The 25,481-nt window shown below is 39.4% G+C and overlaps 1 protein-coding gene across 2 annotated transcripts in view; it reads right to left on the reverse strand.

Moving 5' to 3' along the window:
- plxna1a (plexin A1a) overlaps positions 1-25,481 on the reverse strand; it is a 180,537-nt gene that overhangs the window by 142,475 nt on the left and 12,581 nt on the right. For both annotated transcript variants that reach the window (XM_056732783.1, XM_056732782.1), the window contains exon 2: positions 14,876-16,252. In XM_056732783.1, coding sequence (XP_056588761.1) covers positions 14,876-16,063 — 1,188 coding nt within the window. In that variant the 5' untranslated portion in view covers positions 16,064-16,252. The remainder of the gene's footprint in view (positions 1-14,875; positions 16,253-25,481) is intronic.

A 25,481-nucleotide genomic window follows, 5' to 3' on the forward strand; every position in this document is an offset into this window, starting at 1 on the left:
TTTGGCAGACGCTTTTATCCAAAGCGACTTACAGTGCACTTATTACAGGGACAATCCCCCTGGAGCAACATGGAGTAAAGTGTCTTGGTCAAGGACACACTGGTGGTGGATGCTGGGATCGAACCAGCAACCTTTGATTTACCAGTTCAGTGGTTTAACCCACTAGACCACTATCTCATGTATAGATGTGTGAAGGTCAAGGATATGATCAGGGATAGTTCTCCCAAAAAGTAATACTCTTTCCAAATTTACTCTCATGTCACCCCAAACCTGAATTTCTCTTCTCAGCATAACACATAAGATATTTTGAAGAACGTTGGTAACAAAACAACACTAAACACAATTCTTCTTTTGTGTTCACAGATGAAAGTAATATACTGATTGGTGGCCAATCGCAAATGTTTACGCGAACAATGTAACTGGTATCTAACATTTGTCCAAATGTTACTGGTATTGGTAGCAACACCTAAAACTTGATATCATCACAACCCCCCTTTACAATATCAATTTCAAACCCCGGTGCATATTTGTCCTCAGATGTGTTCGTGTATATATGTGCTCGCCCTCAAATGTGTTTGTAGATTGTGGAGCTCATAAATGAAGATAAAGAGCAGCAGACAAAATCTTTGGATGCAGAGAGAGAAACTGAGAGGGATGAGTGGAGCGTTGGCAGGCAGCCAGCCTCCTGTTTTGATTGGTGACGATAGAAATGCAGCGGCTCTACCGTTTGGCCTTTGTTTCCTCCAAACAGCCAATGGAAGCTCTCTAATTGGGTCTTAATGGTACAAGCACTAAAGTGAGCCAGGATTTGGGCACTCCATGCCTCTCGCATGCTCTCTCCGGAATGAACAGCATTACACAGGAGAACATCCGGGATTCCCAAAGCATCCGAGGCTTATCTAAAAAATGCACGTCACATTAGCGTGGTCATCATGATCCATCATTTGGCTTTATATAATGGTGTTATTTATAAAGCCGGGTCCTCGGAGCCATCCTATTGACCGACCCTCATTCATAGTCCTGGGTTTACAAACCTGTCATTTTATTGAGGAATTAAAATAAATAAATCCTTATCACAAACATGTCTCATACGTTCACCTGCAACGTCTCGCATGAGTGGTGCATTAAAAAGGGTCCTGTTATTCAGGTCTTGTACCCTGCGGCGTGGCTGTAACTCAAGAGGCGATATATCAGTCTACACGCTCAACTTTTATTACCCAGACTCTCTCGCCCGGTCTCAGTTCCTCTGTCTTTCACTCCATCCACCGAAACGCCACTCGTGCACTTTATTGTTTGGCTTTATAACATCTTGCATGAGACTCTGTCGTGGAGAGAGCGCAGGTGTTCACCGCATGCAGGCGATGGAAAATATCAGTGGAAATCATCGCCGCTGATCTGAGCCTATTTTAAATGTTGGGGTATTAAAGGCGTGGATTGAAACGGCGCTCGCAGTGAGGATCTCAAACGAAAAGGTTACACGACGAGTTGAATGAGAATGCACGAGCGAACGGGTTATTGAACGGGAGAAAGAGAAAATGAGACACTACGCCCAGTAAAGACTCGCACAGAAACACTGCGATTTAATCTAGCCAAACGCCTCAACATAAACAGGACAAAATATGAAAATCATGCTCAATCAGTGCACATAAGAACCTTACAAATATCTGAGTGACAAGTCGACAACTAAACAAAGTGACAACTGAAGGACGACACAAGTGCAAGAAATCTAGCCAACCCTGAGCAGCGGCACATGAAAATGTGTTGTGTGCTCTTCTGTCATTTAACAAGCAGCAGTATAAAGCTGTTGGACAGATGTTTATATCCCCTCTGTTGACCTGACATTGCACACGCAAGCTCCACACAGCCTGTTCGCATACACACGCACAAATTCCTCAGACCAGCATCACATGACGCAATAACATTTCCAAGCAGCGCATACAGGCTTGATTATGTGACGGCGCATGAACTGTTCTCAGCCCCGTGACATCTGGAAGAGAACACACACACAACTCTTCTTTCTTCTCTCTCGATCACACACACACGCACACACTCTCTGTCTCCCTTTCAAACACAAACACACAACTTTTCGTCTATCTTCCCCTCTCCTACACACCTCTAAACTGTCATGATGTAAAAGATGGATTTCATCTGATGTAAACAGTGTTGGGTGTAACTAGTTACTATGTATTTAGTTACTGTAATTAAATTACTTTTCGCTTCAAAAGTAAAGTAAGGGATTACTGAAAAAATTCTGTAATTTAATTATAGTTATATTTTGTGTAATATATGTGTGTGCAATAGTGGAATTGACATTAGATTCAAAGTCTAACTTTAAAATCTGTGCTTTAATGTATAATTCTCACATTTGTAATACTTTGGTTCAGTTGATAATACTATATGTAGTTTTGTATTTTTTACTTGGTCGTTTCATGTCTATCCTTAAATCACTTTACTAATCAAGTTTGATTTAGGATATAAAAGTAATTGGTAATAAGGAATTAAATACTTTTTAAAGAGAGTATGTATATGTGCAGTAATCTAATTACACTATTGAAAATGTCATTAGTAACTAGTAATTCATTACTTTTTCAAAGTAACTTGCCCAACATCGGAAATAAATCACCAGGAACTTCTAAAAGATCAGCCAAAAGAGTCTTTCATATATGCAAGAAGAATGAGTTTTTATTTATGTATGTCTCAAAAGATTGTTAAAAAGCTATGAACAAGCATATGGAACATTACGTTTTTGTAGCTCAAATAATGCCAAAAGGTTCCCTGGAACACGAAATGAAAACTTCTGGAAACCGCGCAGCTCACGCAGTCCAAAGAACACAATTACACAATAATGAGACTGAAGCGTTCAAGCTTGAAAAAGGCAAAAGAACAATTAAAGTACTGAAAGCTACTAAAAAAGGCTTCATTTTCGAATGCAAAACATTTTCATTATTTCCTAATTTTTTCTCTTGATTAAGTCATGAACTATGCCTTAAGCATGTTTCTCTGTATTTTCATCACCTGTAAGTACAGTATTAGGCAACGGTTTGTATCTGAAAACAGCACTCATATGGTTTACATTAGGATAACGGAACAAAGAGTTTGGCACCACATCCCAACTCTGCACCGCATCTCATGAGAAACAACCTGTAGCGGCTGAATGATTTGCGGCCTTGTGCCGCAGATCACACGTATGTTTGGCATGCTGACATGTCGTCGCTTTCAAAAATCTTCCATTGAAAGCAGCTGTTCCTTTCACTAATGTGCCTGGTAGGAAATGCAATTTAAGACAATTTCTCAACATTACTGACCCACTTCCTGCCTGACCTCTTCCCCTTAAGATTCCAGTTAACCTGAACCTGGCCTGAAAAACACATGGCAAACGCAGAAAGTGAGCAGACTTTGGTAAACGGCTCGTTATGTTTGAAGGCAAGATTATCTGTTTGTTAGGAGCCAAGGGTTGTTAAAATGTAAAAGAAAAAGCAAAATTTGCAAAAATACAGATTATTAAACGTTATTGTATGGATTTACATACTTTTATCTGCAGTGAAAAGAATGTGCAAAAGATAGGGCTGTCAAATGATTATTCATGATTACTCGCACCCAAAATAAAGGTTTGTGTTTACATAATACATGATGCATTTATTTACAGTATATTGACCAATAATTGTATTTACATTATATAAACATTTATACATTTTATATATTTTTTTATACATGCATGTATATGTTTATAGTGCCAAAATATTATGCACAGTACACAGACATTTATTATGTAAACACAAACTTTTATGCTGGATGCGAATAATCGCGATTAATCGTTTGACACCGCCGATTAAAAAACTTATTTAAAATAAAGTTCAAAGCAAAATAAGCATCCGTGATGCAATATCCCCATTAATATGACCTAATGCATCGTATTAATGTTTCTAATCTTAACCCCTCTCAACCCCATTAAAATCCTGTAAAACACATCACTAATTTCTCCCACAAAATGTATTCAACCACAAGCAAATTCCTTTCTATAAACCTCAAAAACTCGACACAAACGTATGGAAACCCTAAAACATCAATTTAGTTACGCTTCAATTTGTTTATTTATCTAATGATGACAAGCACTCGATCAAGCACTGTTTCCTACATGTGTGTGTGCGATTGGTGTGTCAGTCGCATGTAGTCTTTGCACTTTAGTCTGATCTATAAGCACATGAATCCGATATGAGCCTTTTAACATTGTTGTCCTAGCAAAAGCATCAGATTATAATCTCCATAATCTAAAATTAAGCATCCCATAAACACTAATCCAATTACAGCTCAGATGCAGCCTCTCTCCCAAGAGCAGCGCACTTGTGAAACTGCATTTCTGCCTGAAAAATTGTGTGTGTAAAAGAGCTACGTTCTCATACGGCAATGAGTAATGAGATCTGTGATATAACCCTGTAGTGTGTGTGCACATGAGTGCGCGAGCAAGCAATGAGCGATTTCATTAGCTTCTATTCAACAGCTCTATGGTGGCCATTGGAGGTCCTGCTGAGTCCATTCTCAACAACCATAAGCTATAAACACAACATATCGCTGAGAGAATATGGGTCTGCCGTTTGACGCCTGCTCAACCACCGAGGCTGGAAAAGCTACTCCAAGACTCAGCATGAGGCGTCTACAAGCCTCCGAGTGACAAACTAAATGAGGGTTTTAAAAGGCCCTGGCTAAAGAACCAAGATCACATAATGTTCGGCCTGTTGTTAAATTACCTAATGCATTCAAATTTTGTATTCATAACGTTACTTTATTTTTTTTACTAGCACACAATTTGGTCAATATTAGTGTTAAGCATTGGTTTTTATTTGTTGATGATTCACAATTATGTCAAAATATGTGATATTCTTATACCATCCATCTCATTTTGGGTTAAATTTGATGAACTGTATGTCATCATCTCAATTAGTATTACTAATGTACATCCCCATAAAAATGTGTTACACAGACTCGTATTGTTTCAGCTTCGTCAAAGTACATCGTACTGACCATTTACCCTTTATTCAGATGCCACACTCTAAAAAAAAAATGCAAGGTTATTTTCAACCTAGCATTGGGTCAAAATGAGACAAACCCAACTGTTGGGTTAAATACAAAACAAAAACATTTTGGGTTAACATTTATAACCTAACGGTTGGGTTTGTCCATTTTTGACCCAATACTGGGTCAAATATAATCCAGCATTTTTTATTTTCCTCAAAACTACATCTTTCGTGTACACTTTATTTTACACAGGCAGTGTTAATGTGTCAATATATATTTAGGTACAGAGTAATAAAATGATCTACATGTTCTTACTATAGGATTAGGGTTTGGTTTAGGTGTAGTTACATTAAATTATGCATGATTTATAGTAAATACTGTAGTAAATGGATGTAACATACGTAACAAGGGCACCGTAAAACAAGCATTACCCATCTTTCTATATGCATGTACAGTAAAGGCTGCTTTGCAACAATGCAATTATTTTTTATAAAACTGATTGGAAAATGTAAGTGTTTTGTATTTGTTATTATAATAATTTATTCACACTCCAAAAAATGCAGGGTTATTTTCAATCCAGCGTTGGGTCAAAACGAGACATTGTAAATGGGGGTTGAGATCTGTTTGGTTAGAAGCATTCTTCCAAATATCTTTCTCTGTGTTCAAAACAAAGAACAAAGAAATGTATACACATTTGGAACAACTCAAAGGAAATGATTACAGAATTTTCTTTTTTGGGTGAAGTATCACTGTAAAAAATATATATATATAACAAAGCTCAGCTCTACTGTACACCCAATACAGTTCCACATGAGGGTTGATGTAAAAATGGCCTCCGGTGCGTTCTGGAGAAAGACGGCAATGATTATGCAGGCAGAGAATATCCTAACAGCTATCAGTCCTTCTGATGACTGCGGTTATGAGCAGGATCAAGCTGGTAAAGTGTCGTTTTCTTTGGTGTGAAACTACCAAATTGAAACAACAAGCAATGTGTTTGGTATGAGTCATGGAAAATATCAATGAAATCAAACAGCATCTACAGGCTCATTTGCTAAATGTACTGTATCACGGTTATCACCAAATATCTCCCCGGAGCAATGCGAGCGCTTTAAACGAACAAAAAACACATGGAAGTTGCCTCGCAAACACAATCTCTTCAAACACACCATCATGAAAACCTTTAGTGCGCATAAACTCACTATCATAAAGTAAACTGTCCTTCCCACTCACTTGAACAAAAGGCACAGTCATTTTGGCTCTGGAGCCGTAACTGTTGGTTTCCATTAGCGAACATTATTTCTCAGTTTTACTGCACTGGATCCACCCCCTAAAAATGCTGCAAGGTTGTGACAACACCATAAGGGACATCCAAGCCTCATAATGAATCCAAAACATTTGATGTTTTCCTGGAACCCCTGACCTCAGCGTCCAGTAATGCTCCATCATCTAATCATACACCCTCTCATTACAAATAGACTCCAGCCTGCTAGAAACAGCTCTGACAACAGCAAGCTATGGGGAAAAAAGTTCTGAAAGCCAGCGTGACCTCTTCTGGGTGTTAGGATTCTCCCACTGGCTCTCCAGAGGTGCCAGGAATGAGAAATGGCTTTGTCCTTTCAAAAGTGCGGTTCACCGTGTTTCTTTCCAGGTCATGCTAGTTGTGGCCTGAAATTTGCTTACCAAAAGTGGCCGGCCATAATTCATAATGATTTAGCAAGGGTTCGTCTGTTGAAATAACATCATTATGCTTGAGCATTTCTTGCATCGCATAACAAGAAGGTTTGTGGTTCTCCATCGACCCGGTTAAAAAAAATAGTGACAGTGGTTTTGCCAAATATGATTTGTTCATGAATCAACATATTTTGTTGATTTTAGTTTTCCGGTTAAACAAACACAGTCCAAACCTCACAATGCCAACCCCAAACTTTAACTGCTCAAAATCAAAGGGCAATTAATGTTCATAAACGTGATGTTATTGAAATTATGTTTGAGCCCTAGACCAAGGCTTAATACTACATATCGTGTCTGAAAATAAAAGAACAACGATTCGATTAACATACAATTCAATTCAATGGTTTGGGGTCACTTACTGAAAAAAGTTCAGAACTAAATCATCTGCAGTGTAATCACAGTTTTGCCAATATTTTGCGAAAAATGCTTTTTGCATTTTATCAACCAATTTCTTTTTAAATTAAGATTCAAAGATTAAAGTTTAAAATGTACTATTATTAATAATATTATTATTGTGCTAATAATTTATGACTTATTAATAAACATTTTTAAATTAATAAAAAAATACTAATATAAAAATATATAATTATTATTATTGCTATTAATAATAAATAATACAAATATTGTTAGTCTAGTAATGGTATACTTTTATTTCAAAATAATTATAAATAATATTTCAAAGTCATTTCAAACATTTATGCAATACAAGACATATTTCCCTTTTGAATGGTAGTGTATTAATTAATTATTAAATTCATCTAAATAAATAACATTTAATGTCACAACATAGGACACATTTTTATAAACACTGTACTGAAAGAAAATGAAAAAAGTAAGTTCCTAACCCTCTAGCTAGCAAAACAAAGACAACAGTGTCAAAAAAAACATGTGTAATATTAAACCCGCAAAATTGTATTAATAAATCCTGATCTCACCGACAGCGTTTTTAACTAGCAAGACTTGCTGGATCATCCACTACACTAACCAGTCCAAACCAGTATAAAAATGTATGCTTGTTTAACCAATGTCATTTCAGCAAAAAAGCGATAACTGGATTTTCCCATCCTATCTATGCATGTGTTGTTTTCAGGTCGATGTGGAATATGAATCAGTGTGATGTTGCCTGGATCCATCCCATTGCCCACCACCACAGGAAACAACAAATACAGCTGCACACGCAGTCTGGCAAACAGCGCCGCACACAAACACAACACAAGCTCTCAAACACACACCGCCAGCTTGATCACAACCACCCACCATCCCACACACGCTCTCTACGCTGCTCCCACACAAACACGCATCAATAAATAATTACGCCAACAATTAGATGGGGAACACTCCAAGCCCGACCTGTGAAGAGATTTGCAACCTACACACCGAGCCTCCATCCGAACGCTGGGGGGGTCATTTTTCTTATAGCCCAGTTAACTGGCTGACTTATTGATTTAAAATTACCATCAGAGTGAATTCATACTGTTGTCTACACGTTATTTGGCGTCTCTCGAGGCCTCGTTTGATTTGAATAGCTTCTGTTAAAGGAACGGTTCACCCAAAAAAGATTTCATTCTTATCATTTACGTACTGCTATGTCTTTTAAACACAATGCCAACACCGGTCCACACAATGAAAGTGAATGGTGACTAGAGCTGAGAGATTTGAATTATGATTCTTTCACGAGGCTTTAATATTCATCAAAAACTGGTCTTCTGATGCCATTATGGTGCTTGAGAGCCGCTAGCCCCATCCACTTTCATTGAATGGAAACGACAGGGTCGTTTTAATTTGAATGAAACCATTTCTTTTAAAAATAACTAAATTTTTTTAAACCTTAACCCACCGTTGTGTTATTTCAAACCTGACTTTCTTCTGCAGAACACATAATAAGATACTGAATTATATTAAAGCTAACGTTGGTAACCAAACAACACCGGCCCCCTTGGACACATAACCAGAGAGACATTTCTCAAAATATATTTTGTGAGTCACATACAGGTTAAATATACTGAATTCCTATTTTTGGGTGAACTATCCCTTTAAGGCAAACATTTGCACCATGACAAGTGCTGCAAGTATGTTATCCACATGTTTGGACCGACCAGACGTCTCTTATTCTTATTCCCTTTGTTTCATAGAAGAAAATCACTAGAGGGTTCCAGACGCAAAACACACAATACTATGGAAAAACGATTAGCCCACAGGATATTGAGGTGGATATCATATCATCTATATGATTTTTCGATATCCAGCCATCTCTGATCAATATTCTACAAGGAAGGAGGCACAGATGGGAAGCCATTAAAGTGTAATCCAGTACAATATCTTTATTCCAGTCCGTGAAGAGCTCCCGCGTTCTTTCATTTTCTCGAGCGGGTCCTCGGGGAATTAGATGAACTAAAGTGAATACTAACAGCAAGCAAATGATATCCAATGTCATGATTTAATCAACAAGTCTTTCATCGGGGAAGTTTTCAATAGGAAGCGAGATTAAAAGACAAGACGGAAAATCTTTCAGCCATCCGCCATCAGGAAAGGCGAATGCTGGAAGGAAAACTGTTAGCAATTAAAATCACCAGCCAAGTGATCAACTGAGATAAGTGATAAATGTAATTATGCAAAGGAGCGACGGGTGAAGAGTCGGTCCTGGTGTATTTTTCGCTCAACGGTTAAACAAAATTTTGTCTCTGTGCCATACCGAAAATCAGCCCGAGTCCCAAAATGGAAAGCAGTCGTTCGGCAATAATGCAGTTAGCGACGTTTTCCTGAGAGAGCGACTCGCGCTGTGTGTTTTCAAGTGTGGAAGTGACGAGAGCGCTTTGTTGCCGCCGTTCGTTGTTATTGTGTCGTGCTTTTTAATATCACCTGCGGACATCTGAGTGGCTCATTAGCAATGCTAATTCATTTGTTTTGTTTTGGTCTTTTCTTTTCTTTTACGAGCACAATTCAGATCGTTGGAAACCAGCTTGCGTCTGGCATGGAAGGTGACCTGGAACTTTTAAAAGTTCCTCTGCCGTTGTGGCAGCCGTACATTTCAGAAGGGCTAGGGATGAGCCTGGCACGCCCAACGCATAGAAATAGACAAAGAGGCGCCATCACGGACTGTAATCTCTAGATCAATGACAATATCTTCACATTGACATCTGAATAGGCCACTTTGGCAGCAAAGTAAATATTGGCCATGTAGACGATCAAGTTAAATAAGGCTGATGCTGAGGGCTTAATCCTGTTGTACACAGAGAGTTTGATTATTTACTTGAAGGTGCAGGATCTGTTGACAGATGCAATAATATACACAACTATGTCTTCAGAGGTGTATAAAGATACATAATGAAGCTTTGTGTTTTCATTACATTCGAATGAGCTAATCTATCTAGATGTTTCGTACATGTTATCTCCTTCGGCAAAGAAGCGAAAACGTGACAATGTCTTTGCCCTTTGAGAGCCACCTTAAGTTCAATTTATACTCGAGCATCGGGCCTACTCTGTAGCCTACGTGAAGGCCGCGCACCCTACGCCGTAGCCTGCTGCGCACCTCTCCAAAATAGTAACAACCCATCAACTCAGTGCGGACCACAAGCACTGGGATTGGTCTCTTTGAACCCCTCCCTCATATCAAAAAACTGTGTGATACATGTTTACTCAAACGTATTTCCGAATGAATTATCTAAGTGAAATATTTGAGCTTCTGCATCTCAAATGTGCAACAAAATTGACCGTTTACTTGTCAATTCAGCAATAGCGGTATCAGCAATAATGCTTCTCAAACGAGCAGTTTCGTCTTCTGCTCTTGTCTCGGTTAAACAAGCAACACACGCGTGGACACTGATACCTAGTGGTCATTGCTTATCGACACGGATAACGACGAAGAAGTATAAATGAAAACAGTAGGCTTCGGCGTAGAGGCTACGGAGGTCCAACGCTCGAGTATATATGTACCTTTAGCGCTTCCAAAAGGAAAGGAAAAAGGAAAGGAACTACCACAAAGGAAATCACTTCTGGAAAAATGTGTGTGAAATAGAATGAACTTTAAATCCACATATATAGTGTACAGTACCGTTAACCACCTGAATGGCAACTGGGTTGTTAATGTTAACGTAAAGGACTCTTAAATGTCTCTACTCTCCAAGCATATCACAGAGAAATGGTTCCAGTCTTTTTGACCCAATCACAAATTTTCTCTCCATTGTAGTAGGGGGGTAACCCATGCATTACATTGCACGCTGCTTAATAGCATCTGTTTAACATTCATTAACAAAACACATCTCACTAATTCTATTTTGGTCAAAGTAGCTAACACCAAACAGCATGAACCGTTAGCATTTATCTTTCTTGTTTGCAACTGTAAACCTATAGCTATCACTTTGTCAATCATCGTGGTTTCAGGAAAGCCTTCTGTATTCAGTTCTCACCCAGAATAATCATTGACTGGATTCATCCGGCAGTAAATGCAGTTGTCACTCATACACATCGCATTGTGTATGTGGCAATTCTGATCGTGTGGCGTCTAAAACGGTTCAGTTTGGCGTTATAACACAATGTCGGTACTATTTAAAGTAAGAAGAAACGCATGCCTAATCATGTTTCTAAACTTTATTTGTCAATTTTTAGCCAACAATTGATATTACATACGCACTTTACAAAAAATGAATAAATAAAACGAAAATAAGAGTTTGGACAGAATGCAATGGCTGAATGATAATACACACACGCAGAGTCATTGCAATCAGTCCAAATTCCTTTTATTTTTATTTTATTTCTCTTTTGGAGAAACACGTGTAGGACATATACTTTAAAGTACTTGCTTATACTTTAAATAGCATAAATGGAACATACTATTATTTATTTTTTACATTTTTACTAGTGTTGGCAAACGATTATCGCGATTAATCGTATCCAGAAGAAAGGTTTGTGTTAACATCATATATATCTGTGTACTATGCATATTATATTTGTATCTATAAACTTAAAACATAAAAATACTTGTCTATATGTTTAGAAAATATTTAAATAAATTAAATTCTAATTAAAAGTTTATTCATTTTTATATTTTATATTTTTCTTAAATATATGCATTTATGTGTGTGTGTGTGTGTTCATAAATACAAAATTAATATGCACAATACACTGACATATATTATGTAAACAAAAACTGATATCTTAGATGCGATTAATCATGATTAATTGGTTGACAGCCCTAATTTAATAAAGGTAAATTATTAAAGTGGTCAACATACTGCTAGATATATTACGTAAATTTTTGTATTTTGTATGTAATATGAAAATGTATAATCATTTCCAGCTTTAGCATTTAAGCTCACCTCATGCATTAACCCCAAAATTAAAATGTGTTTTAGAATTTCTTAGAACATCTTAAATGGCATTTTGCTAATCTTTTGTTTGTTTTAAAATCATTTCACTGGTACGCTTCAATAAGTATGACCATGTTTTTTACTGTAGAAAGACCAGAACTTCTGACAGCAGCTGAACCAAATGCAGAACAGTTAAAGCATATACCGTATGTATTTTTGGCTGTGCTGACGTGTCCTTGATGGATTGCAACACACCGTCGCAGATGGTAATCAAGCAACATCATGTACAGTGTCTCATTTACATATATGCATAGCTTTACCATGAGCAATGAGACAGGTGGGCCGAAGAAAGACGTCAAAAGCAGTTTTCCTGTCTGTCTTACAAAAACAAAGCCTGTCTGTTGGAGTGCCTGTCTCGCAGCATTGCGAGTTATGAAAGTGCGCTTTGTGATTGGAAAATGACAACATTAATTGCTTGTAAGCAGAGCGCGGCGGCTGAGGGACTTTTGATCATCGCTGATTGTGATGGGATATAAATGAATAACACAAGGTGAGCGAGGGTGAATTATTCATAAGCTGGAAGCTACTTGCTGGTGGAGGACCCTCAGAGCGTTATCTTTTCATCCAATTCAGCCAGCCGTGCCGTCATCATTACCAAGGCAGATTGCTCCAGGCCCCTTATTATAATGGCGGCAGTTATTATCCTTAATGCGAGTGTCAGTTATTCGTCGATAAAGTCTACAACTGTGGCCGCTTCATGTTCTGCTTTGTTTGCTAAAATCCAATAGTATGGGAATCCAAAGTATAGCTCTCTTTCAGGTCAACTATCATGGTGGAGCCATTTTAATGTTATTTATATTATACCACAATAACAGTCCAGTGCGAAAACGACTTCTATTTTAAAGAACTGTACTGAAAACACGGTAAAATAGCTGAACTCTGACCAAAAGCGATCTTCCTTTACATGTGAAAGTGCATAGAGTCAGCTGAAGAAATAAGAGCTTCAAAGATCACAAATGTTTTTTCAAAATTTGTGTATATATGAGACAAACAGAGCACCTCAGCATTTGGTGTAATAGTGCAAACATTTGAAGGGAATTTGTGGCTTTAAAAATAAATGCAAAGTTCACTAAGTCCTACCATTCGTTTACTTTCCAGATGTGTCAGATTATTTTTCAAGATATGTTCTTTAAATATTAAAGGGATAGTTCAAACAAAATGAAAATTCTGTCATCGTTTCCTCATCCACTTTCAAACCTGTATGACTTTCTTTCTTCTGCAGAACACAAACATTGGCAACTGAACGATGGCGGTTCCCATTGACTTGCATTGGTTTTGTGTCCATACAATAGAAGTGAATAGGTACCGCCATTGTTGCCAAAATTCTTCAAAATATCTTCTTTTGTGTTCTGCAGAAGAAAGTTTGAAATGAAAATCGGGTTTATAAATGACGGCAGAATCTTCATTATTGAGTGAACTATTCCTTAAACCTTTTTCTTACATCCATATTTTATTCTTGATGGTTGTTTGTGCTTTTCAAAGCTTCAATGTTTGGGGTTAATAAATTGGGTTTTCCTTTCAATCATTGCAAAAATAAAAAAAGTCATAGTATGATTTTTGAGGGTGTGAAACATGACTTTTAATAAAACTACATTTCATTAAAGCTTCACAAACACATTCAATATTTCTTAGGCTTGATACATCTAAACAACCAATAAAACAGCATTATGCCTTCTGATGCTCCCATCACTTCCATACCAGCACTATTCTTTATAAAATACTTCTGAGAGCTGAATATCATCAGGTCTGTGACACCCATTCTCATAGTTATTACATTTCAGCATATGATGAATGGAAAAAAAGAATTACTGTCTAGTTTGAATGTTACAGCCTTGATGTATTTTCCACTAACGTTTGATCAGATCAGATTTTGCCTTTATAAACCGCAGCGATTATTACATTTTCTCATTTGGAGCATTTAATAAAGGTTGGCCGGGAAACGTAATAATTCACGAAGCACGAGAGTTATGACAAAATGCTTGAAATGAGATGTCATGGCACGGGAATTGTGAACTGATAACTGCATCGCTGTGGCTGTATCATAATACATCATAATACAACACGAAGTCACACACGGCCTGGGATTTTTATCTGCCTCCATCTTCTTTTTTTTCCCTTAATCACCGGTTTCATACTTCTATTCTTTTATTACTCTCCCAAGTCTCTGACTTGCTCCATCAGCCAAAATGCATTTCCTCTTGTATGACCGAGTACAGTCGAATCACCCAGGAACATGCTGCACATATAATAGAATGGAGGATTTGGGCTGTTCTCGAGGAATAATCCCCTCATTCTGTGCTAGGGCATTGTATTCCGTGTAGAATTGGAGCTTTGGCTATTTTCTATATGAGGAAAGCAGAGCAAAGAGTGCTGCTGATGCATGTGCACGCTAGCATCTTTGTGGCTGTCCACAACGTTCTTACACCAAAACAATGGTCCCATGAGAACTTGCGGGGACTTTAGGACTTGAAATCAATTATCACTTGAGGAAAGGGACGCACGCATGAGTCCGGAGACTGACACTAATGGCACTAATCCAAGAGACTGGGATAATGACCGGGTAGCTGAAGTTGCCTTGTTAAACAGCGACAAGCTTCTGTTTCCATGCACATGGCTAAGACATTCCCAACAGTTTCACTGCACCAATGATCTGGAAATAACCTGAGGTCTACAGAGCATAAAGTTGTTAGTGGATCGATGTGCTTCTACATCCATCAACGCCATTAACAACTATATTGAAAGAAATATAAAAGAGTGTAACTTACAGAGTTGATGCAATTCAGTTCCTTGTTGAGCAGCCAGGGCAGGGACAGTTTGCCCTCTCCCCTGTAGCAAGACTGAATTCTCTCCTTAATCTTTTCCTTGATTTTACGCAGTGTGAACAAGCACAGCGCCGACTCTTTCGGCGGCTTGGCCCGATTCTTCTGGCCCTGAGCAAAAACGGTAAACAGAACCTCCTCGTGTTCAGAGATACCCAACGATCGTGCCAGCTTGGCACCGGGCCGACTGAGGTAGGCGTCTTGGACCAGTCTGTATTCCACTCCGTCCTTGGTACAGCCAATGGGAAACTCCACGTAGGAGTAGAACTTGGGGTCGTCCACGCAGAGGCGGACAATCTTGGAGGTGAAAAACTGTTCACCGCTGGCATCCGGCGAGGTAAGTTGGGTGTCCAGTTGAAGGGTTAGGTAGTAGATGAACTGCTCGCTGCTGAAACCGTAGACGTAGTAGATGTCGAAAGTGGGGAACTTGGAAAGTGTGTCGGATGGAATCTTGAGCTGCGAAGACACAAACTCGTCCTGGTAGACGAAGCTAAACATATCAGCGTTCTCCTCATTTGCCATCAGCTTGCGACTGGAGAGGGTGGGGAAGTACTCGGATTTGCCTTCGATGGGCGTTCCAACAAACAATTTCCCGCTGTCTTCACCTTGTGTTCCGCTAATAACCACTCCTGACATAGTCCCTGCCTCGGATACACTGGAAAGGTAGTGCTCTTTGCGGTGATGCGGCTCGCCCAGTTTGAAGAGGTCATCCAGTCGCAGGAACTGACATATACCTTGCGAGGTGCTGCCACATGCGATGAGCCTATTCTGCCCAGAATCCAAGAGCAACAGCTTATTTACGTTGCTAGTCTGAGACAGCTCATGAGGGCAAGACTGGACACCAGGCGGCGGGTAACATTTTTCGTTATCCAACACAGGACCTGTCATATGGTTTCGGAGCTTAGTCAGGTTGCTGGAGAGCTTGTATATCCAGTTGACAGCACCGACGTAGACTTCACCCGTTTTGTTATGTACGACCAAGTGCGTAAGCCCTCCCTCTGGTGGGACGAAGGTCCGGAAGGATGAGAAGTTGACCTCAAGCCCCCCATGTCGAGGGAGGAGAGAGAGGAAGAAGAGAAAAAGGAAGGCCTCACGAAGAGAGGCGGAAAGGAGCTTACTCCCGTACGGCAGCATGGTTAGGATCTTTCTGAGAGGAAGCGGTCGGGCCAGGTGCGTTTCACCTTTCTGGCTTGAAAAAACCTTGACTGCGTCTGTCAGTCTACGGTGAGGAGAGCGACTTATTGACCCAGTGTCCTCTCTGCTCTCTCTCTCGGCACGCTGCTGTCGTCTACACCATCATCTGCAGCAGCATGGCCGCAAGCCCTGCAAAGATAAGAAATGACATCATGAGTGTTGAACAACAGAACATTATCTATTGATTCAAACGAGTTTTAAAAGTTCTTTCTGCCAGAACTTATAACACATAAACATAAATATCTTACAGTGGGCCCTTGGGTGGAATCCTATACAACATTTAATGAGTGTGTCGGCTAGCAGACACCAGTGCACTCCACCAACTCCACACAGAGAACTCGTCTGATAGACCTGCTGTGCCCTTAAATATTTCACACAGTCTGTGCCAACTCAGCTGGCACAAAAACAAAAGGCAAAGTGCAGGAGAGACTGAGAGAGAGACAAACAGGAGGTGGGGAACGAAGAGTATGTGTGATGCGAAAAACAGACTAGTTTACCAATTCACCTTGAAGAATGCCATAAGCGCTGAAGCATCAGCAATAAACACTCTCATTTCCTCGCGCTTGCTCAGTGAAGCCATTCAAGTTGACCCCGCATAAACCAAAAGCACTTTCCTTGGACCATGGGAACGCGTTCGGGTTTTAAAATACCACAGTACCAATAACATGCCCTCTTGACTCTACTACGGGAATTCAGAAGATCGTCCCGATCAATCGAATTGGTTCTAATCTTAAGTCTAATGACGTTCATGTGATCACGGGCAACGAAGAGGAGTCTTGGGTGTCCGGCGATATGCTCGGAGAGCAAAGTCACATACACAAGGCCGATCTCGGGCCTCTCATCTAGCCAGCAGCATAGACCGTCTGCTGCCATGACCTTCTCTAGTGTTCAAAACAGAATCATCATTGTGTCTCAGATGACATTTATCTCACTTCACAAGACTATTGAGCGAGGAGAGGGTCTCATTCACTGCTCAATGCTGGGAGCTACACTGTGGGCTGACTGTCATGCGTAAGGCTATGAATAGCAGGGACAACATCTCCAACATATGCTAAGGGCAGTCACGATATCCGATTATCTCTACACGGTTACCGTGACAAAACTTGGTGGTAGCTATATTTTCGTGGTATCTTTTTCTATTTAGAACCAATTCACCCTAAATTTAGCTTATTTTGTTTTCTCTTTTGTTTGTCTTATTTTCTAATATCCAATTTTGGCCATACTGGTGTATCGCGACACCCTTACACACACTATAGTGTAGGCATGGGTACCGCAAACAACTTCATGATGCGTTTTGCAAAATACTGTACATAAAAAACGAATACATCATGTGATATGATCTCGCAAAAGGTGACAACGGCACTGATGCTAAAAGGAACATGAACGTGTTGCCATTTAACTTTGCACCAGATTTCAAGAAACTTTTTTGAAAGGTTGACCCTAACAACAAGTCACATTTAATACTGCAATGCGCATTTACTCCTGCTTGGGAATCCTAATCTATCTTTAACAATCTGACAGTCCATACAGGCACGATTTCAAAACGTAGTTACCACGGCACGAGTTAAAAATGTCACATTCTAAACCATTCTGAGTTATCTGTCAGCATATTTCTCCAACAATGTGATGTCGATTGAGGCCCGAGTTTCCCTCATTTAGATTGCATATCACAGCTGAGCTCTCCCTGCTAAACTAACTCTGAATCAGCGGTCCAGCATGCTTTTTGGTTCTGTGATAAAGGGACGCTGTCAAAGCAATTCCCGGCTGTAAAGAAAAAACACAATTTGCCTATAAATAATCATGCAAGTCACTAAACAGCGCACAACTGCACGACATACTTAAAACTGCATGAAACGATGTTGCACCTGACCCCCAATAGCACAGCAAAAACAGATCAGTCAGGGCTTTGACTTATCTGGGACAACGATATGCTAATAACATGGCAACGATGCACATCCAAGTGTCCACTTTTCAAATGCTTATAAAAATGCAATACAGAACCAGGAATAAGTAAAACGAAACTGAAGCAAAATATGCGCGCTGCGACCTAATACTGCACGGCAGTGCTGTTTTCACGGGATAAGGCAATTAGAAGCCGCCGCCCACTCGCTCCAAACATTTGAACGCAGAGTCCCACACAAGGACAAAGGTGAAATTGAATGAATCAATTAAAGGAGGTATGGGAGTTACGTGGCACCTTCAGGATGGCAAAACCTGCCCGGCTCGGGAAATGGCAATGCATCCGCAATGATTTATTGCTTGTGGCACATAAATTACAACACAGCCCATGAAAGCGGCACCCCCTGCTTAAGCAAATTCATACACATCACCTCTTTAACATGGAGGTCACATCTCTGAGCATTGTGGGGTAGACGGAGGCAGGGCTCTGTGATGGCCACCACTAAACCACCCAGAGAGCCTCTGCATAGCTGGACCTGCTTTTTATTGCGGGCACGGAGACACGCTCGCATGCATCAATACATCGCGGCCTTAATCCTTACACACACACACACAAACAGAGACCCGCACGTGGGTTGCGTAGTCTTTCTGCTTTGGATTTCTTTATTTCTGTCTGGCTGTCCATTTGTGTCTATTGTCCATCTGTCTTGCATTTGTTCTGTGTTTTCCCACATTTCTGTCGGTCTCTTTTGCGTTAGTCTATACTCGCAACACGCGCCCCAGCTATTACCAGAAAACACTCCGGACTCCATTAAAAATGCAAATCTGTAGTAAATCCAATTTATGTCGTCAAATTAAGATGTCAGATTAGCATAATAAAATGAATGGAAATATTGTCCACAGAGCAAATATTTGAGCATTATTACCGCCGGGCCGGGCGTGCACGTCGAGAACAAAACCTTGGAAGATATTTACTGATGAGCAACAAGAATAAAAACATATTTACATTGGTAACTCGCGAAATAGTTACTTTTACAAGTCCACGTATTTGCAAAGATGTTGGACTAACGTTGAAATAACACAGTTGGTATATTTTGATTTAGGCCAAGATATTAAAAAAAGACAGCCTCGATTTACCCTCCAATTTTAAAAAGCAATAATAGCCTCAATCCGGCGAGACCTCCCACGAAAGCGATATTTTAAAAGAGGCAAGCTGTGACTGGGAACGCGGGGGGATAATAGAGGAAACAATGACTTGTTGATGATTTGCAAAACAGAGTCGTCGAAACCACATCTCGTTTTGATGAAAAGATGAAATAACAACGCGAGTGCTTTCTGTCCTGGTTGCCAATCTTCAGCGTGAATGACGAGAGGCTAAATCAAAGATGAAGTTGTGAGTGGCATGAGAGTGAAGATTTAAAGTGACGCAGCGGGACGCAGGCCCCCGACTCGACGTGGAAATGACTTCGTGCCACTCACCCTAGCAACCACCCTAACAACGGCATAACAACCACTTGAAGCATCTTAGCAACCCTCTAGCAATGCGTGTCGCTACTTTTTAATCAAAAACTGTAGCATAGCAGTGTACATTTATTCTTAATTGCTCAATAAAAGATACATATTGCAACTTTGAGGAATATCTCAACAACAACAAAAATCCCCAGAATGCACCCTGTTTACACTTAGGTGCCGGCCCGGGTGAAGTTGATGATGTTTTTTGGGGTGAAAAGGGAGGGGCTGCTGTCACGGTGTCAGTGGGTCACATGCTAAAGAGTGACGCTATAAATGGAGGACAGTGTTCTCTGGTTTTGGCACATGCACAGTGCAACAGGCTGCCGCACAATCACCTCCTCAGTGTGCGGCACTCCTGCAGATACCGGGCCCTCCCCACTGCACGGCTATTAGTCAAACCCAAACAATACCCACCCTCAGCCCGAGAGAGTGTGCTCTGGAGTTAAAAGCCATGAATGGAGACGGAGCGCAAGTTTGTGTGGTCATATAAACAGAGCCGGACTAGTTGGGCTGTATTAGATTAGCAAATACGGTACCAGTAAGAACCAGTGCTTTCTTGCTAAACAAATTTGCAAAAATCGTCACCCTCATGCCGTTCCAAACATGTATGAACAAAAGATGATATTTTCAAGAATGTTGGTAAGTAAAAAGCTTAGGCGCCATTGATTGGACACAAAACAAAAAACATAATGCTAAATAATGATGAGAGAATTATTCTTTCTTAGGTGAATTGTCACTTTAAAGCGAAATTGTTATCCAACTTCATTTTCCATTTTGTTAAGAGAACACAAGTAATGTTTACTCGTGCTCAACATTGTTAAGTGGTTGCAAGAGTGTTCTAAGAAGTTGCTTACTGGCCCAAATAAAAAACATGCAAATCATTTTTACTGGGGGAAAATAAAACATACAAACTGTTGGGTGGGGATTTCCACAGACCCTCAATTCAAATGTAGGTATGAGCAATGATAAAAATAGTGATGCTTACTTTAGCAACCACCACTACGAACATTGCACACTAGCATGTTACAGTACTTGTAAAGCATCACATCTTGCATACAAAATAAAAGTTTCTTAAATTCCTGTGTTTGACCATTTTCTGAAGACACTTGGCTTAAAGGGACATTTCACCCAAATAGACAAATCTGTCAACATCCGACCTGTATGATTGTCTTCCGCAAAACACAAATGATGACGTCATCAAGATGGCGGGTTGTTTATCTCTACGTTCTGTTAAAAAAAACTGTTGTTTTGTTGTGAGCATTACAGCCAAAGTAAAGATCACTGCAATGCAAATCTTATATAGGCCCATAAGGTCAAAGTGGGGAAACATTTTTCGCTATGGAGAACACAAAACAAGCTATGGAGAATAATCATTCACTTTTATTTCCGTCCCTTTTGCGACCGCAGCTGGTTGAACGGTCGCATGCACATTAACCAGCCCCCGACGATACCGCCGTGACCATATGTAAACTCGCACTAAAAAGCAGTTAGTCATGGCAGATTAACACATACCGCAATGATGCTAATATTAAAGTGACGAACCATATGGTCGGCAGGACTGTATGGTAGTCATCCAAATTAAACCACATAAACAAATAAGCAGTTACCAAATATAAAAGTTGTACAAAATTGAGAAGAAGAATCCACAATCTGACTTTCCAACATCAACACCCATAAACAACAAACGCAGACGGAACAGGCACCTCCCGTTTCATCCCTGCTCATGTTAATAGATCCACGTCCATTACCGCACACCTTTGTGTCTGGGCTACAGCTCCCACGGAGCCAATAAAAGCCCACAAACATTGCTGACTCAAAGTTCAGCCATCAATAAAACGCTCTCTGTCTCTCCTGGGAAGCGTTAGGTTATTTCTTTCTACGCCTCGCAGAAGTACGTCCATCACCCTCTTTCACCGGCCGGCTCTTACGAGTTGTGCAATAGACTTTATGATGATAAACACGCAAGCAAAACAAAGCGTTTCTCCTAAATTTCACAATTAAAAGCTGCGATTATCCGCCACAAACGCCGAGCTAATACTCAGGCACGCCCGGATCAGCTCGGTCGATTGCAGGAGTACTTTAAACTACAGGTTATAAGGGAATAAAGACTTCAAATCCCATTAAGGTAGCTCGGAAGCTCGTTGTGTTTGGTGTTCTGCGGGCCTCGCTGAGCTCGCATTCCATCAGGATCGCATCATTGGGCAATGGCCATTCTTTGGCCCGTTTCCCCATGCGCACTGCAACGCGTGTACGGATACATGGCTTTATGTGCTGAGCTTTACACTTTCTCTAAGTTCGCTCATTACTTCCCTCCCACAACGGCGCACAAACAAACACCTTTCCAGCGCTTTTATTTTAAACGACTTTTCAAGCGATGAAGTCATCCATGAGAGAAAACGAATGCGGTTCGGCGTGTGTGCGTGTGCCGTGTCATCTGCGTGACCTTTCTAGTCAGATATGTGTGTTCCTGAGGAACGCGTTTGTGCTAACACAATTACACCCGGCTAATGAACAGTGCGGCGAGATAAAGCCGTCTGAATGCTAGCTTCGGCTCTGCATCTCAATCTCCTTTAAAGGCTACATTTGCATCTTTAATAGAAATGAAATTTCTCATTAAACGCGAAGGCCGCTGATGAAATATGCACACGGAAGGAGAGAGAGACGAAAAGAGCAAAGGAGAGATTTAAATCAACACTATTTACCCCCAATCACCCACAGATTTGAAAAGCAGTTTTAATGCTAACTAATAAAAAGGAGAATTGTATGTATTTTAAATAATCTAATTCAGAGGTTTGGCTCTAATGACTCTTTTTATTATTTAACACCACATATTGGGCGTCTAAATCTGAAGAGTTCATTTGCAAAAACAGATAACTCAGTTAAAAAAAAAAATAGAGTTTTTTTCATTGTGCATTCCAACTAACATAATAAAACACAATGAAAATATGTTAAATGAAAACTGTGTTTTCTGTTTTTGCAAATAAACTCTTTAACTTAATAAACTCTTTGATTTTAAAACATTACCAATTTTAAATAAATGTATTTTTTTTATTTACTAATTCACAACATTTAAGTTTTGATTGAACCTTCTTTATGTATATTTATAAAAATTGGATAGGTCGGTTGTTAAAAAGTAAAACTGATTTTTAACATAAAAATGTTACAATTTGTAGAAAAATAGCCATAGTTCTGCAATATTTATTTTCATCACGATATGCGAAACATCGATACATCCCTAATAAATATGACTATATTATACTAAAATAAAAATATACTATTTTACTAACTGTATACAAAACATAAACAATCCTATTTTGTTACTAACATATAGAACACTGCAATATATCGCTGTTGTCCTTCTGATACCTCTTATCTCCACATTTTGTGATATTTAGTTTGGGTCATAAATCATTATTATTAGTCCGCCTTTATGTTCTTACTGGATTTTGCGCATATCAAACCAATGCAAATGATTAAAAAGTGTTTGTCAACTTTGATAACACAATATTTATTTGTTTAAAAAGCACAGTGTATTTTCTATTTCCTGAAAAACAGTTAATTTGGAGATCCGAGGTTTCAGAAAGACAGCGACAATATTATAAATAACCAGATACAGTACTTGAAACTTACTTTAGTAAATATTAAAGTATACTATTAGATTTATTATCAATTTAATGCAGTATACTAACTTTTATAAAATACTACAGTACACAACAATTTATTTAGTAAATACTTAATTATACAATGATATTTAAATGTTGTTTAACGTTACATCACATTTATGCATTTGGCAGATGTTTTTTACCAAAATAACCAACAGGCTTTTGCAAAAAAAAACTTTTACAAAAGCCTATCCCTTGTTAAAATACAAGTTGAATAAAACCAAAGCAAACTAGTAAAGCTCTGCAAAGTTTAGGTGAGGTGAAACACCTCCCAAAGAGCTTATTATGTATCTTTCACATTAGAGAGTCTGTGGTTTATAATGCCTATAAATTAAGCCTGCGGAACCAGAAACCTGATCCTAAATCAGCAATTAGGGCACCTTGTCCCGAATGTGTCTGAATCCCCACAGAAAAGTGGATCAGACAGAGGATGACAAATATGATGCATAGCCTCTGAAAGCCAGCTGTCTGACTGCTCCTTTAGCCATTAATATTACTCGCTACCCCACTGCAGCGAAAGCCACCAGAGCCTTCGCTCGCCTCTCGCCAGCTCTTTCAATTCAGGAATGTGTTGCCATGACAGTGACCGATGGCTTGGCGGCAGACAGGAAGCCCGCTCATCCCAGCCAAGGGTTGAGGTTGGTGTAAGAACGTGTCAGGACCCTGCGGGTGGAGGATCAGAGAGTGATCCGCTGGAAAACTGGAAGCGTGTGTAGATGTGGTAGTGATTAGCGCCGGCGCGGGGTAGAGACGCAGGTATTTCAGCTATGCTCCACAATTACCGCAGGGAAATCCAGCTACAGCGACCGACCTACCAACATATCTGAACCGTATAAAAGAAAAGAAAAGCTGAGATGCCAAGTGCTTGGTTTGTAAAGTGTTCTCTTCGCTTCTGGGTTAGCATGAGCTGTGCAAACACGCATGGTGCTAGCAGTTCAACAGTATGCTTTTGGATGATAAACACAAAGTTCAATGATCGACTAGTATATCAGACATCATCAGATTATTAGCATTAGCAGATTAGAAAAATTGTTAGATCTATCCACATTTTAATAAATCATGACAGCTACACTCTTGAAAATAAAGGTTCTTACAAAGTTCTTCACAGCTATGCCATGAGAACCATTCCAGAAGACCCATTCAGTCTTCTAGGAACCATTTCCTCCTTCCCTTGAAGTTTTGTGAAACAGAAAGGTTCTTCAGATGTTTAAGGTTCTTTACGCAACCATTTAGACAAAAAAGGTTCTTCCGTGGCATCGTAAAACACCATTATTTTTAAGAGTGTATAATAGGTCATAAAATATTTTGGAATTTGTAGTATATTGAGCGATTGTTGGTTCAAATGTTAAATATTTCATTGTAAATATTTTTATTTTCTTTATATGTTTCACTTTTGTAAGGTGACGTGGCAATCTGTAACCTGTTTTGTGGATAAAAACAAATCATTTATTGAGCAAGTATACAAAGTGCTCAAAACAGACTTCTTATGTGTCTATTTCATGTCTTTAAGCTTTTACAAATGATTATAATTTGAGCCATTCAGTCCGATTTTGCAGGATAAATCTCTCTTTTGCTGCTTTCTATTATAAACATTAATCATTTAAATGTATTATTAACAGTTTGTTTTCAAAACAACACAGAAACGTGCGTCGTGGTCGAACATAAGTACAGCTAACTTCTGTCATTACTTAAAGCCATCTGTGTCTGGATATGAGGACCTTGCGAAAAAGAGCTATAAAACAAACAAACAGAAACATCTTTGCCCATGCCGTACTCACAACGACACCACAGAGCCATCATGATCATTTTGTACATTTCTCTCATTGTAGAACTCCTCATTTGTGAATCTCTTCGGATAAATACATCTGCTAAATTATTAAATAAAATTGTTTGAGTAAGGAGAGTTAGACGCTTAACAGAACTGTAAACAATCTTCAGCAAAACATCAGCTACACTTACAGAGAATACCCACCATGATTCACGATAGTCAAATACTTACTGCCATACGTTTTTATGTCTTTAAAATAAAGGTTTAATGTACAAATTGGAACGTTGAAGCAATACATACACAAGCTCATTTTCAGACAAAAACAACTTCTGAAATATGTTTTCCTCACATGCCTGAAAAGCCCACAAGGCATTAACTTTGTTAACTGAAGTTAACTTCCGTGTGTTTATTGGAGAGGTCGAGCATCTTTTCCCCTGAGGGGAGTTTGGATCCGACCCCAGTCTGGTGGCCTACAGTATATAGCTGCACTGGGACCCGTTGTTCCTGTTTGCACTCG

This window comes from Triplophysa dalaica, chromosome 20 (genome assembly GCF_015846415.1).
Source record: "Triplophysa dalaica isolate WHDGS20190420 chromosome 20, ASM1584641v1, whole genome shotgun sequence".
NCBI lineage: Eukaryota > Metazoa > Chordata > Actinopteri > Cypriniformes > Nemacheilidae > Triplophysa > Triplophysa dalaica.